We start from the raw sequence: 16,408 nt of genomic DNA on the forward strand, positions 1-16,408 counted from the left end.
CGTCCGGAAAAGTATTTGATTGGATATCTATTCTAAAGTAAGGAATTTTTACGTAGAATTTTCTCTGAACAAATTACTTACCTTCTGTAGCGCCTTATCTGGTAGAGACTATCTAGCTGCAGATTGTTTTACCAGCCCACCCATCCTCCCCGCTCTGCGAATAGATTTCTAGAGTCAAGGCTGTGCCTCTTTCAGGACCCTAGTTTTCCACACCAGTATTGAGTGTTCTTCATGGCTCTGCGCTTCTTGCGTGAAATGTTGCAAACAGGAAACTGACTTCAGCACACTGGGGTGTAGCGCCTATATAGGCATTGTGCACGTCACTTTTAGTGCCGACTCCATGGGGAGTCGAATGGTGCCTCCTACTAGTGCACAGGGATACTAATCACGAAAAATTTCCAGATCTAGTATGACACCTGGGGATACTTCTAAGGTAAGGTATCTGTTTCTAGATAATCTTTACCAGAGAAGGCGTTACTGAAAGTAAGTAACTTGTTCTGTATGTTTCTTAGAACATTTTACAGTGTTCCATAGTAAGATGGTTATAATGAGGGCTTCTCCTAAATTCCTCCCTAAAGTAGTTTTGGATTTTTTGTAAACCAAACCATTAACTTACCAACTTTTTTCCAAATCCCTCTTCTCCATTAGAGAGATCCCTGCATATACTCTGAACTTGAAGAGGCCTGAAATTTTATGTAGACAAAACTAAGGATATCAGAAAATCCAAACAGTTTTTTTTAATTATCGTCCAATTCATACAGATGTGACCACATCTAAGCAATCTCTATCTAGATGGATAGTTTCTTGCATTCTAATGTGCTGCCAAAAAGCAAATAAAGCTGTCTTGTAATCCAAAATGCCTTTCACCCAGGTAAAGTGACTACTGTTGTATTAGTGAGAAGTATCCCCAAATCCAAGATCTGCAAAGTATCTGCCTGGAAAGCTACTCACACATTTGCAAGATACTATTATCTTTATTCATATTCTAAAGCTGATGCACAAGTAGTATGTCTTTGACATATATTTGTGTAGGCTTTCTAAGTTACCTGTTTTATCCTTTTTTTACTGCAATTTGATGGGTTGGGCTTGTTGTTGTAGTTTGTGCTCTTGATTATCGTTGATGATCCCCTAAAGGAGATCAAATTGTTTCTTACCTGTAATTCTAGTTTTCATCTGGGAAACTTCTATTAAAATCATACGCTTACCCACCTTCCTCCCCAGTGAAAGTGTAGAAGTCTATTCATATTCTATATGTAATCATGTCCCTTTAACTGCGTTCTTAAAAAATATAGTATAACTAAGGCAGCTGTCAACTGCAGGGCATAATTAAATACTGCAGGGCTTGGAGCCCTTAAAATCACAGAATCGCTTTTATGTTTGATATTGCTGCATCCTGTGTGGTTACATTGACCTTATTATTTGCAAATGAGGTTCTTTTTTTTAGATTTCATCTACTGTTCAAGTAACATTTCTGTTTTTCAATGTATTTTTAAATCAAATTAAGCCTACATTATAGACTTCTAAATTATTTTTGTCAGATCAAAAGTCCTGGCCTTATCAAAGTAAGATAACACAGAAATGTATACTTTGGGAGAAGTGTGCTGGAATCCCATATGTGGGTGAGACTGACAGTGCTTATGATTTCAATGCAGATTCTTCTGAAAAACTAGCATTATAGGTGGGAAACATCATTTTTTAAAGTCTGGTTTGATGTAAGAAGGATGTATTTCAAAATAAAAATGTACAAAGAAAAGGGGGGAAAAAAGGAAATTCAACTTGGCTAAATACTGTATTCACGAGTTTACTACCTCAACACAAATAGCTTTGCTAGCCTTTGGCACTTTGCATGAAGTATGTGCCCCGTCACATAGGCAATTATGAATGTATCAAACCATTGGTTGTTTGTATCTGAACTATTGACAATTGAATGTAATTATAAGTGGCCCAGTATTTTTATGAGATGCTTACAATTCCTAATTTCTCTAAATCTCTTGTTTATTGTCTTCTAGTCAGGCTACTCAAGAAGCATTCTTACATCAATGCTCTTGGACAGCAATAATAATTCCAGAACAGAAGCAACTCCAAGAAGGGATGCCCCAGACAGCACTGGTGACAGACCTACTCATCAAGGAAACTCATTTAGTGGAAAGCCAGCATGGATGTCCATGACTCCAATGACACCCCGTCACACTGCAGAGGGTAGCAGTGGCGGCAAAGAAGATGATCCCAATGAGGATTGGTGTGCTGTTTGCCAGAATGGAGGGGAACTTCTTTGTTGTGACAAGTGCCCCAAAGTTTTCCACCTATCATGCCATGTTCCTACTCTGATGAACTTTCCAAGGTAAATTCACTTCTTGCCGCAATATATGTCACATGGGTTAACCGACAATGAAGAATTCTATTATATTAAATAAGGTTCACTTGGTGTCACATTACCTGTAGATAGAATGTCTCATACCACCTTCACTGTTTCAGTGCTCAATGATAATTTGAAGTGTCTTAAAACATTCACTCCTTGTCAGATCTAACAGCTTGTTGGAAGGTAGCATCCATAGATTGTTATTTCAGCCAATAAGGTTTTGAAGAACTCCCTCTTCTTTCCCTGTAAACATTGGAATTTAATTTGTCTAGTTGTATCGCATGCTAACTTTTTCCCTGTTTTTATTCTTCCATTGGAAAGATCCATCTATGTGCATTGTGTGAAAAAGGCTGTCCAGTATTACCTCTGTCAAGAGTAAAGAAACATTTTTTTTATTGTTTGCCAGCTGCAAGTATACCTTTCCTGCTGGCTGTTTCTACTTCCTCTCACCATTCCACCATCTTGGGGTGGCGGCTAAGTGCTCGGGTGAATGAGTTGCATGTAACAGGAATGCGCTAGAATTGCTCTATAAATTGTTTTTCCCTAAAGTAAAACCTAAATCAAATTTGAAATGGGCTAACATGCAGTTTGCCTAAAAGGAGGCCTCAGGCTGCAAATAGCAAAGCAAAGCGTATTGGGAGACCACCCTTCAAATAGATGTGACATTGAAATAATGGGATACTACTATTTCCATTTCATTGAGTAGAGTTTTTGCCATTCTGGAGAAAAATAGGCCTTTGCTAAAACACATTGAGTCGTAACCTTTCTTGACCAGCACACCGAGGTTTCCATTTGATGTGCTTGTTTTAATGTGTGAGAGCTGGGGATCCTGCAGGGCTACACTTTTTAAAGTAAACATCTCATTCAAAATGTATCAACCTAATCATTTGGTATTTGTAAAGCGTGGCTTGTATCCTCGGAGGGGTATCCAGGCACTGAGGGCTGATGCTGAGTGCTGGCAGCCTCTCATCAAAGAGGCAGGTCTTGAGTTTTTTTTCTGAAGTCTGGCAAGGTATGTGCTGTTCGCAGGTGGAGGGGGAGGCCGTTCCAAACCTTTGCGGTGAGGTAGGAGAAGGAACGGTCCCTGCAGCAGCTTTGGCGTATACTTGGGACATGTGCGAGGGTGAGGGAAGCTGATCGGAGTTCCCTGGTGGGTTGGGGGAAGGAGAGCCAATGGTTGATTTTTTTTTTAAAATATTTATATATCCGATGTTGTGGAGGGCTTGGCACTTGATGGTCAGAACCTTGAACTCACATCTGTTGTGCACAGATAGCCAGTGGAGGTGAGGGGTGATGCTGAACTGTTAGGGGAGGCCTAGGATGAGTTTTTCTGTAGAGTTTTGTATGGCTTGAAAGCGGCTGAGGAGTTGGGTGGTGGCTCCATTGTAGAGAGCATTACCGTCGTCCAGTCTGCTGGTGATGAGGAATTGGGTTAGCATTCTTCTTGCATCAGGGGGGTCCAACAGAAAATCGCACGTAGCATGCGGAGAATGAGGAAGCAGGCAGAGACAACTGTGTTTATCTGTCGCTTGAATGTGAATTGGCTGTCAATGATGACGCCAGGGTTGCGGGCATAGTCTGTTTGGGTAGGAACTTACCCAAACACTGTGTGCCACCAGGTGTCATCCCCGGGGGAGATGTTATTTCCAAAAATGATTACTTGTAGGGGATTTCCATTTATAATCATTAGCATTGAATTGTCTCACCCACGTGCGGGGACCTCGGAGCACTTCTTCACAAAATATCCTCTTATGTGGAGATGTTCGCCTTTCTTTGGAAAGGTCTGCAGAGTCACTCAAAAAAGAAAGTCATTATGCAGCTTATAGGAGCAGGCTACTGTGACCCAATTCTTCATCTTTAATTCAAAACAATGGGCCAGGAGATTACATGTATATATAATTAGATGGTGTTTTAGTAAAAAAAAAAAAAATGCATAAATGTCTTTCACAAACCCTTTTTTGGGGTATTAGAAAGATGAAGCAATCCAGGTCAATGTAGCCCCATAGGCTTCCATAATATGAGTAAAAATAGACTGTGTCTTTAAGAAGCCAGAGACCACCAGTATCCCATCATGCTGAGCAGATGACAGTAGCTTCAGTTCTTTTTTCCATCTCCTGCTGGCAGGACCCTGAGGCATTAACCGCGGCCAAAATTTGCCTTTTTTTCTTCAAAGTTCACTTCAGAAACTGTGACAACTGGTTTATTTGACGTTTTTGACTTTACCAAGTATTTTCTGTTTTTTACTGACAGAACTTAAAGGTTTTTCTCTAAAAATGCCTTCTCTTTTTGATAAGTGTCCATCCTGTGTAAGGACCAAGACAGACCCTGATGAGGTGTGCATCCTCTGTCTACCAGACACACACATTTCTGCATCGTGTCAACATTGCAAGACCTTCTCCGGATGCACCCTCAGAGACAGAGAGAAGATTTGCCTCCATGGAACCGAGGAAAGGAGAATGCACAGACACAGTCTGTAAGAGAGACCCCAGAGCGAGGAGAGGCTCACACCTCTACCAGGGCTTTTTCATCTGTATCTGGTGAGCGTCCCAGAGAAAGAACGGCGAAGGTCCCGATCGACATCGAGGTATGGCCCCTACGTGTTCGCCATTGAGGAAGTGACGTTTGCCATCAAGACGGGGGCATTGACGTCGAGAGCAATACAACCTCTATCAACGAGGATTTCAATGTCACTGCACCACTCACTGTTAACCAGGTCACCGTCAAGACCCCATAGGAGATCGACTATGAGATCGATACTGATGTCGAGGCATCAAAGTTTATGGCAGCCGACAAGTACGTTACAGCACAGAGATAGATCGATGTTTAGGAGCTTTATGACCTCCTCACGACTCAAAGAGGCGAGACGGAAGAGAAAGCGCATCTCCCATGTGTGATGGGAGACAGTGTTGAACACCGCTGAGAGGTCGAGGAGTATTAGGTCTACTTTTTCTCAGTGGTCGAGGAGGGCTCTATGTCATCTGTTGCAGCGATCAGGGCGGTCTTGTTGTTGTGGTTCACACAAGAATCAGTTTGGGAGTTGTCCAGTAGATTGTGTTCTTCCAGGTGTTCGGAGAACTGTTGGTTACTTTGGATCCTCTCTGCAGGCATCGCTGTGGGGGTGCATGTGGGTTGACTCAGGGGTACCCATGTCGACGTCGCTGCCTGGGAGTCCTCTCTGCGGTGTCTGTTCTCTTGCACTCGAGCCGGGGTGTCGGGTGCAGAGTGTGAAGTCTCACGTTTCTGGCAGGAAGAGAGAGTTCTTTGGAAGTTGCTTTAAAGTTGCAAAGTTGTTGCAGTCCTTGAATAGTGCCACTGTTCTCAGGAATTTCTTGGTCCTTCGGGTTCAGGGCAGTCCTCTGAGTCTTCAGAGGTCACTGGTCCCTGTCGGATGCGTCGCTGTGCAGGTTCTTGGAGTCTGGAGACTCCAATAGGGCTGGGGCCAAGTCAGTTAGTGCCTCTGTCATCTGTGCGGGGCTTTCAGGTCAGCAGTCCTCCTTGTTGTAGGTTGCAGGAATCTGATTTCCTTGGTTCAGGGTCGCCCCTAAATACTGAATTTAGGGGTGTGTTTAGGTCTGGGGGGCAGTAGAAAATGGCTACTGTCCTTGAGAGTTGCTACACCCTCTTTGTGCCTCCTCCCAGAGGGGAGGGGGGGTTCATGCCTATTCCTACTGGGGGAATCCTCCAAACTCAAAATGGAGGATTTATAAAGGCAGGGGTCACCTCAGCTCAGGGCACCTTAGGGGCAGCCCTGACTGGTAGATGACTCCTCCTTGTTTTTCTCAATATCCCCTCTGAACTTGCTGCCAAAAGTGAGAGGCTGTGTCCGGGGGCGGGCATCTCCACTAGCTGGAGTGCCCTGGGGCATTGTAACACAAAGCCTGAGCCTTTGAGGCTCACTGCTAGGTGTTACAGTTCCTACAGGGGGAGGTGTGAAGCACCTCCACCCAGTGCATGCTTAGTTTCTGACCTCAGAGAGCACAAAGGCTCTCACCCTATGGGGTCAGAAACTTGTCTGTTGCAGGCTGGCACAGACCAGTCAGTCCTGCACTGAAAGATTGGGTAAAAACAGGGGACATCTCTAATGTGTGCCCTCTGTGTGCATTTTTAAATAAATCCAGCACTGACATCAGTGTGGGTTTATTATCCTGATAAGCTTGTTACCAAACTTCCCAGTATTCAGTGTAGCCATTATGGAGCTGTGGAGTTCGTTTTGACAAACTCCCAGACCATATACTTAATATGGCCACCCTGTACTTACAATGTCGAAGAATGGACTTAGACCCTGTAGGGGCATATTGCTCTTGCAACTATGCTCTCACCTGTGGTATAGTGCACCTTGCTTTAGGGCTGTAAGGCCTGCTAGAGGGGTGACTTACCTATGCCACAGGCAGTATTTTGTGTGCATGGCATCCTGAGGGGGATGCCATGTCGACTTAGTCTTTTTCTCCTCACCAACACACACAACCTGCAATGGCAGTGCGCATGTGTTAGGTGAGGGGTCTCTTAGGGTGGCACAACACATGCTGCAGCCCTTGGGGACCTTCCCTGGTCACAGGGCCTTTGGTACCACTGGTACCTTTTACAAGGCACTTATCTGTGTGCCAATTGTGGAAACAATGATGCATTTTTTGTGAAAGAACACTGGTGCTGGGGCATGGTTAACAGGGTCCCAGCACACTTCTCAGTCAAGTCAGCATCAATACTGGGAGCCATTTTCCTACAACTGGCGTCAACAAAAAGGCAAAACGTTAGGGGGTAACCATGCCAAAGAAAGCATTTCCTTACACAGGGTATTAATCAGAACCACACCAACAGGTTACACAGGCAGGACTGGAGCTGCCAGGTGGTGGGGATGCGGAAAGGCGTTGGGTCCCAGTGGTTCTTTAGTGGAGTAGGACCTCGTGGCAAAAAGGCTGCAATCTCTGGCTAGGAAGCCAGTCAGCGACAATAAGCAGGTAGGTAGTGACTTTGAATTCTCTGGGACGTGGGTGCACCTTTAGTCCTTTTCTCCTCTGCCCAGCGGCAACAGATGCAAGGGTGTCTTTAGGTGTCTGGTTTTCCTCATTCGCGAGCACTCGCGTTCGGCGGGTCTGGCGTGTTGAGGCTGCAGGCATTGTCGTGAAGTCTGGCTTGGGTGGGCCCAGGGTGGACTCAAGCTCTTTGGCGCAAGGGGACGTCATTACAATCAGTGACCCACCTCAGATGGGGTAGGGGTGATGGGTGCCGTGGTTGCTGGAGGAGTCTGGCTTTCTCTCACCACAAGGCTGTGGGAGAGGGGGCCTGCGTGCAGAGGCTGCAGGCGTCTCAAGTGAGTCCCAAATGGGTGAGACCACACTGAACTCAGTCTCTGGGCAGCTGGGGACCCACCTTGGCACTGTTGGTTGGCTTCACCCTGGGTCCTGGACGTCTGGTGCAGTGGTCACTTCAGGTGTCGGGTCTTTGGGGTTCCAGCAGCTGCAGTGACTTTTCCTTGGAGTTTCTTGTTGCAGAGCAGGTCTGCTGCTCACAGGAGATTTGAGTCTTTGTTGAAGGCTAGACGAGTTGGCTTCTTGTGCAGACTCCTTTGAAGTCAGCAGGCAGTCCGGCATGGTCAGCTGCTTCTTTTCCTCTACTGCGAGTGCAGCTCATCTTTGTCATTATCTTCATATGTCGGAAGGAGCTGAGTTCTAGGGTTTAGGGAATTGGAGAAGTGGTGTCCTCTTCAGCTCGTCCACCATAGAGGTGGGACTGGCATGAAGTGGGCACACCTCCTAATCTCCCTAATTTTCCCACTTGTGCTGCTGCCAAAAGTGGGGTCAGGACGGTGGGATTGGTCATGTCCGCCTTTTGGAGAGACCTGGGTCGCATTACAAAGGTGTGGCAAGGCCTTTGAAGCTTCCTGCCCTGGAATGTCCATCCTGCCTGGGTGAGGTGGTAACACTTTCGTCCAGTGCAGGCTTTTGTCTCTGGCCCTCTAGAGTGCTGGCTCCCACCTTGGGGGGCCAGAAATGCGTCTGTGGATGCTGAACTGCTCAGGACCAGTCATTCAGCACATTAGTAGCTGGTAGGTTCTCAGAGGGACCTCAAAGGTGTGCTCTTTGTGTGCATTCATTAATAAATCCATCACTGGGGTCAGTGAGGGTTTATGATTCTGAGATGCTTAATACCAAACGTCCCATGATTCAGAGGAGCCATCATGTAGCGGGGGAACTCGTTATGACCAGTGACAGCACATGCATTTAAAAAGGCTTCCGTGGGAACTTACAATGTCCAAGAATCGATAGCGATCTAGTACGGGCATATTTGCTCATGCATATATGCCCTCACATGTGCCTGGATGCAGTCTCCCTTTGGGGTGACTTACACCTGGCACATATGAGTGTTGGGGGACCAGGCACACAGGGGTGTGTAACAGTTAGTGTTTTCAATTTAACCTGTACTAACACACACACAATGACAGTACTGCGTATGTTTGGTGAGGGATCCCTGAGGGTGGCACACCTGGTGCTGCAGCCCTCAGGTACCTTCCTTAGTACCCTATGTACCAGGGGTACCATTTACTAGAGAGTTACATTGGTAGCTAAAGAGTTTACCAATTGTGCAAAACAACTGTGCAGTTTTGGGAAACGAGATCTGGCACTGGGTGCCTGGTTAGCAGAGACCCAGTGCACTAACCGGCAAAGCCACATGTGGCGGCTACCCTTGTAAAAATGGTGCTATCCTACAGGTGTTATTCCTGTTTGAAATCCCGAAGGTCTTGCAGGCATGCACCCCATCTGGTAAGTTATATGTCCGTTTTTACAAGCATTGGAGGAATCTGAGGCAAGAAGAGCTGAGACCTTTTGAAATGTTCTCAGGAATTGCCCACCAATCAAGAGAGTGGACCATGTGTGGTGTGATGAGGACCGTGTCCTCGAATGATCCTTGCGCCTGCGCCCATTGTGTCTCCAGCTACTCTTGAATTGGCCGCATGCACAGCCAACAGTAGGGAATGAGGCTTAAGCATGACATCATGCCTAGTCAGGACTTGTACTGCAGAACTGAAAGACACCTTTTTCTTTGGAATCGCTTTGCTAGGGAGATTAACTTGGCTTGTCTGTCCAGCGTTGGATAGGCTTTGGCTTGTTGTGTGTCTAATATAGCCCCTTAGAATGCCAACCGAGTGGAGGGCTAAAAGAATGATTTTTCCTTGTTTAGAGTAAGGCCTAAATTCCTGAAAAGGCGCAGAGTTGACCTGACTGACTTTCGTGCTGACTGGACATCTGGAGCTTTCACTAGCCAGTTGTCGAGATAAGGAAAACCCTGGTGCTTCTTCCTCCTTAGGTAGGCTGCCACTGGGGCCAGACATTTGGTGAAGATTTGCGGTGCTGAAAGTAGGCCAAAGGGGAGGACCTTGAACTGAAAGTGTTTGCCGTTGACCACAAATCTCGGGTACTTCCTATGTAGTGGGTGAATGGGAATATGAAAGTACGTGTCCTGAAGGTCTAGAGACGCATTGAAGTCTACTCTGTTTAGAAGCTGGAGGACGTCTTGCAGGGTGACTATCCAAAATGTTTGTTTCTTGAGGTACTTTTTCAGCTCCCGCAAGTCCAGGATTGGCCTCCATAAGAGAGATTTCTTTCGAATGAGGAAGAAGCAGGAGTAGAAACCCTTCCCTCTCTGGGAATATGGAATGGCATCTATGGCCCCTTTCTTAAGCATGGTCGTTACCTCCAAGCGGATCAGACAAAGATGTTTTTCTCAGGTCTGGGATGGAGGCATTGATGGAAGAATCTGAATGAATTCCAGCAGGTGCCCGAATCGGATTCCATACAGCACCTTTAGGAAGTTTGCTCTGTATATACTATTTCAAAGTAAAAAATAGCGTGCACAGAGTCTAAGGGTTCCCCTTAGAGGTAAGATAGTGGCAAAAGTAGAAAATTCTAATGCTTTATTTTGTGGTAGTGTGGTCGAGCAGTAGGCTTATCAGAGGGTAGTGTTAAGTATTTGTTGTACACACACAGGCAATAAATGAGGAACCCACACTCAAAGACTTACTCCAGGCCAATAGGTTTTTATATTGAAAAATATATTTTCTTAGTTTATTTTAAGAACCGCAGGTTCAAGATTTGCAGTAAACACTTTAAATGCAAGGTACTTCACTTAGATACTTTAGGAACTTTGAATAAAAGCAATATCATATACAGTCTTTGTAAAAATGGCAATAAGCTATTTTCAAAGTGGACACAGTGCAAAAATCAACAGTTCCTGGGGGAGGAAAGTAAAAGGTTAGATTAGATGGTAAGTAAGTAAAACACTTACAAGTCTCAGTTCTGGGGCATAGGCAACCCACCGTTGGGGGTTTAAGGCAACCCCAAAGTTATCACACCAGCAGCTCAGGGCCGGTCAGGTGCAGAGGTCAAAGAGGTGCCCAAAACACACATGGAGAACAGGGGAGCTCCGGTTCCAGTCTGCCAGTCTGCGTCCTCGGGGGCAGGCCAGGGGGGGGTTTGTAGTGCACTGGGGGGGGGGGGGGGGGGGGACACGAGTAGGCACACAGAACACACCCGCAGAGGCACAGGGGCGGCCGGGTGCAGTGTGCAAAGTAGGCGTCGGGTTTCAGGTAGGAAACAATGGAGGGACCCCGGGGTCACTCTAGCGGTGCAGGCAAGCACAGGGGGGGGCTTCTTGGGACAGCCACCACCTGGGCTAGGCAGAGGGTCGCCTGGGGGTCCCTCCTGCGTTGAAGTTTGGTTCCTTCAGGTCCTGGGGTCTGCAGGTGCGGGTTCCAGGCGTCTGGTCCCTTGTTGCAGGCAGTCGCAGTCAGGGGGAGTCTCTGGATTCTCTCTGCAGATGTCGCTGTAGGGGCTCAGGGGGGTCGTCTCTGCTTACTCACGGGCTTGCAGTCGCCGGGGAGTTCTCCCTGAGGTGTTTGTTCTCTGGATCTCGAGCCGGGGGCGTCGGGTACAGAATGTGAAGTCTCACGCTTCCGGCAGGAAACGTGCAGTCTTTGAAAGTTGCTTCTTGGTTGCAAAGAAGTAGCTGGTGTTGAACAGGACCACTGTTCACTGGAGTTTCTTGGTCCTTTAGTCCAGGGCAGTCCTCTGAGGCTTCAGAGGTCGCTGGTCCCTGTCTGATGCGTCGCTGGAGCAGGTTTTTGAAGTTGGAGACAGGCCGGTAGGGCTGGGGCCAAAGCAGTTGTCGTCTTCCTCCTTCTCTGCAGGCTTGTAAGTCAGCAGTCCTTGTTTCTTCAGGTTGCAGGAATCAGATAAGGGTAAGATAGTGGCAAAAGTAGGTGGTGGTTAGGTCTGGGAGGGCAGTAGCCAATGGCTACTGTCCTTGAGGGTGGCTACACCCTCTTTGTACCTCCTCCCTGTGGGGAGGGGGGCACATCCCTAATCCTATTGGGGGAATCCTCCAAACTCAAGATGGAGGATTTCTCCAGGCAGGGGTCACCTCAGCTCAGGACACCTTAGGGGCTGTCCTGACTGGTGGGTGACTCCTCCTTGTTTTTCTCATTATCTCCTCCAGCCTTGCCGCCAAAAGTGGGGGCAGTGGCCGGAGGGGCTGGCATCTCCACTAGCTGGAATGCCTTTGGCGCTGTAACAAAAGGGGTGATCCTTTGAGGCTCACCGCCAGGTGTTATAGTTCCTGCAGGGGGAGGTGTGAAGCACCTCCACCCAGTGCAGCCTTTGTTCCTGGCCACAGAGTGACAAAGGCACTCTCCCCATGTGGCCAGCAACATGTCTGGTGTGTGGCAGGCTGGCAGAAACTGGTCAGCCTACACTAGAAGTCGGGTAGGTATTCAGGGGGCATCTCTAAGATGCCCTCTGGGTGTATGTTACAATAAATTGCACACTGGCATCAGTGTGCATTTATTGTGCTGAGAAGCTTGATACCAAACTTCCCAGTTTTCAGTATAGCCATTATGGAACTGTGGAGTTCGTGTTTGACAAACTCCCAGATCATATACTCTTATGGCTACCCTGCACTTACAATGTCTAAGGTTTTGCTTAGACACTGTAGGGGCATAGTGCTCACGCACATATGCCCTCACCTGTGGTATAGTGCACACTGCCTTAGGGCTGTAAGGCCTACTAGAGGGGTGACTTACCTATGCCACAGGCAGTGTGAGGTTGGCATGGCACTCTGAGGGGGGTGCCATGTCGACTTAGTCATTTTCTCCCCACCAGCACACACAAGCTGTGAGGCAGTGTGCATGTGCTAAGTGAGGGGTCCCCAGGGTGGCTTAAGACATGCTGCAGCCCTTAGAGACCTTCCCTGGCATCAGGGCCCTTGGTACCAGGGGTACCAGTTACAAGGGACTTACCTGAGTGCCAGGGTTGTGCCAATTGTGGAGACAAAGGTACAGTTTAGGGAAAGAACACTGGTGCTGGGGCCTGGTCAGCAGGGTCCCAGCACATTTTCAAATCATAACTTAGCATCAGCAAAGGCAAAAGGTTAGGAGGTAACCATGCCAAGGAGGCATTTCCTTACAGCACCCACTTGTGCTTCGTTATTTGTCACCAGCGTTGGATATGGTTCTTTGAGGTTCCGTGGAAAATTGTGGGAGAAGAGTGAAGAGGAACTGGGGGTAGGCAGTCATTGCCTGTATGCAGGCTTCTTAGATTGCCACTCGACTTGTTCTTGTGGTAGGGCCTGGTGTAAGCCGCAGGAGCTGGTTGCCTCGGCTGGTATTGTGGCCTAGAAGCCTGGAATGTGGAGGACTAGGATGGATACTTCTAATGCTGGTATCCTTCGCAAAAGGAAGGCTGACCTCTGCCCCTGGCTCCTCGAAAGGGCACTTTTCTGTATTGCAGGGTGCGTAAAGATCTTGCCGTCTCCCTATCCGATTTAATAGTCTGAAGAGCATCGTCAATGTGCTTTCCAAAAAGCGCCTCCTCGTCATATGGAAGATCCGGAATCTATGTCTGCACCTCGGGGCGAAAGTTAGTGGCTTTGAGCCAGCCCTGACGCTGCAAGACAGCTGACCCAGCAAGTAGTCGGAAGCCCATTGCTGCTATATCAAGCACACAATCAATGATCTCTGCTGAAGATCGTTGGCCCTCCATGAGCACCTTTTTTGCTTCTATTTTGGCACCCTCCGAAAGCTCCTCTATGGGTTGGGACAGGTCTGACCAGAGCTGCCGATCATATCTACCAAGTAGAGCAAAGGAAGTGGCCGACCTTACCACAATAGCACACATTGAGGAGAAACTCTTGCCTATGTTATCTAAGCGTCTTCCCTCTTTATTTGGCGGTGTTGTCAACGGTGTAGAGGGGTTTCTGGAGTGACGTTGGGCGGCTTGTGAAATACGGAGTCCAGCTTCCGGTGGCCTGAGAGACAAGCAGGCGCATCATCAGTAGGCTTATATTTTTTCTCCTTTTTGACAGTTGCCGGATTCTGCATTATCTTCAAGCCCTGACTCCAAACATGATCTATTATTGGTATAGCCCTGACCGTCTTTCTGTGGGGCTGCTTAAATCATAAAGGAAACAATCCTGCTGAGTTGCTGGCATCGGAATATCAAACCGTGTGGCTGCACGCTCAAATAGGTTATGAAAGCCACCTATGTCTTCAGGTGGGGACTCTGCCACAGGTGCCGTAGGAGATGCAGGCGCTGGTATGATATAATCGTCCAACTCGTCATTCCCAGTCTGTATTTCTCCTTCCTCCACATCCTCATCAGAGGAGACTTGCTGCATTGGTGTAGAAAGTGTAGAATGCTGTGGCCTTGGCGGAGATGTATGATGTGTTTATTGAAACTGGGGAGTTGTTGGCAAAGCCCCATAGTATTGGTTGTTGTACTGATGAAGGCTTTGATGGAAAACGTTCCTTATAGTCTGCCAACATTGCTTGCAAGTCTGAAACAAGCCCGGGGAGGAAGACCTACCAGCCCCGACTGTTGCTGCTCATAGTAATTTTGGTCATAGTATGAACCCTCGTCTTCTGAATACTCCTGGAATTTAACTCGTAATTGGAAAGGGCTGCTGGCCAGTCCAAAAATACCCTATTCATCCGAGTCATCGTCATCTAATAGGTGAGAAGGTAAAACGCTGGAAACCTTGCTAGGGGACGTTACTGAGGGTGTCAAATGATACTTCTTCACCCTCCTGGGTGCAGCCTGGCCCGTCGATGAGGACAGAGGCAAGAAACAGGGTCTCCGCACTTTTGCTGTGACCTTCATCGTCCACGAGAGATGAGATGCCACTGACAGTGGTGGCGTCAACAGGGGCATCGTTGACGAGAGCGTTGATGGATTGACGGTCGTCGACGGTTGACACGTCGTTGATGGTTGGAGTGTCGTCGACAGTTGGATTGTCGTTGACGAAGCCATCGGTGATAGTTGCTCCATCGAAGCCGTCAGCGGCAGAATCACCGTCGATGAGGCCGTCGGCGGCAGGGTCATTGCCGATAGATGTTCCGTTGATGGAAGCGTCAATGGTATCAGCGCCTACGATGTAAGTCTTATTGTAGAAGAGAGTTGCAACGGCGAAGAAATAGGGAATGCTGTCGACGAGGATGAGCAGACTGTCGACGTAGAGCCGGTTGCTGCCATTGACACAGACAGTGTGGCGACGGTGGATGTTGTTATTAAGGCATGAGCTGTCGGTGCTACCGTCGACGATGATCCCGTCAACGGCGCAGAAATTGTCTCCTTGAAGGTATGTTTTACCTTGAATGGTGGTGTTAATGGCTCAGAGAGGCTTCTTTTTATATTTTAAATCTGAGGCCTTAGATCTCATCCTTGAAGGGCTACAAATCTTAGAGGACACCAGCAGATTTTCTGAAGGCTTTTATGGGTTTTTCTTCTGAAGAAGCTTCAGCTTGTCTCTTCACAGGTGTTTTCACCACAGAAACAGAAGAAGAGGCACTGTCTTCATAAGAAACTGGATTGTCTCTGGATTTCAGTTTTTGTAGCCAAATTAAAAGGCGACCTTCTCTGTCCTTTAGTGTTTTAGTAGAAAAGGTTCTACATACCTTACAGTCTCTAGGTTTATGGCTAGGATGAGACAATATATGCAGTCCTTATGCTGGTCATCCAAATGAAGTCTTCTCTTCATGCAGGTAGCATAGGCTCTAAAACGCCCTTTCTTAGGTGTCTCTGCATTGTAGTCAGGTTGACCCACCTTGAATAAGTTCTAAAGAGAAAAAAGAATCCAAATCTCCTCAGAAAGAATTTCTGAGGGATAAACTGAGCAGCTCTCAAGGGAGACTCCCTAGCATGACGTGCAGTGAAAAATCTGAGGGAAGTCAGCTCCTCACAGGCGGGTTCTAGAGGGTGTTGTGACCTAATTGGTTGGCTTTTAAGTGTGGTCCTTTTTTACAAAATGACTGTGATATGTTTCTAAGTTAGAGGCCTAGTACTTTTAGAGCTTTGTATGCAATTGAGCATGTTTTTTTGTATTGCACCGGGGACTCCCATCTCAACGACTGGGAATGATTCAAGCATGTGAATGTATGAAAGTTTCCAATACTGGAGAACTACAGTTACAGTTAAGTAATTTATATCTTCCCCCACCATGCAGCTTTACTCCGTTAATTTGACTGCTAATGCTTCCTTGATATTTTACTGACGTTATAACAGTTATGATTGCTGTAATATCTGGGGTGTAATTAGCAGTGCATGGCGAGAACATGATTTATAGTTACCTTAGGGGTGTGAGCTATAATTACTTTAGATAGCTATAACTTCAGAAATTCTAAGGTTTGGTATGAATAAATTCAGAATTTATCTGTAAAGCCCCTGTAATGTTTTTTTTTCAGTGAATTGCTCTGGTTTTTAGTAACATAAAGTAAATTTAATTTGTATATGTTAATCCAACCACTGCCGTGTACAGTGCTTCAACCGTGCGCAGCGGGGTTTGGCCTGCTATAATCACCCAACCCTCAAAGACCCCTATATCAGCCCTGAGGTCAGGGTACCTCCAACTTTTATGTCACTTTTCATTTTATTTTGCAGCCTCTGGGATCGTGCCCGGTTTCTTAAAATGACAGCTCCAAATTTCTGGTCAGGTTGCAGACAGCCAAACACAGCATTCCTGTTGCCACGCACATTTGTGAATTCGTCACGATAATCGTGAAAATGA

At 47.0% G+C, this 16,408-nt stretch overlaps 1 protein-coding gene across 1 annotated transcript in view; it reads left to right on the forward strand.

The window, feature by feature from the left end:
- The window catches only part of TRIM24 (tripartite motif containing 24), a 659,378-nt gene that overhangs the window by 359,455 nt on the left and 283,515 nt on the right, over positions 1-16,408 (forward strand). Inside the window, exon 14 of the mRNA XM_069227983.1 lies at positions 2,010-2,341. Within this exon, the coding sequence (XP_069084084.1) occupies positions 2,010-2,341 (332 nt within the window). The remainder of the gene's footprint in view (positions 1-2,009; positions 2,342-16,408) is intronic.

The sequence above is a fragment of the Pleurodeles waltl genome, chromosome 4_1, assembly GCF_031143425.1.
Source record: "Pleurodeles waltl isolate 20211129_DDA chromosome 4_1, aPleWal1.hap1.20221129, whole genome shotgun sequence".
NCBI classification, from domain to species: domain Eukaryota; kingdom Metazoa; phylum Chordata; class Amphibia; order Caudata; family Salamandridae; genus Pleurodeles; species Pleurodeles waltl.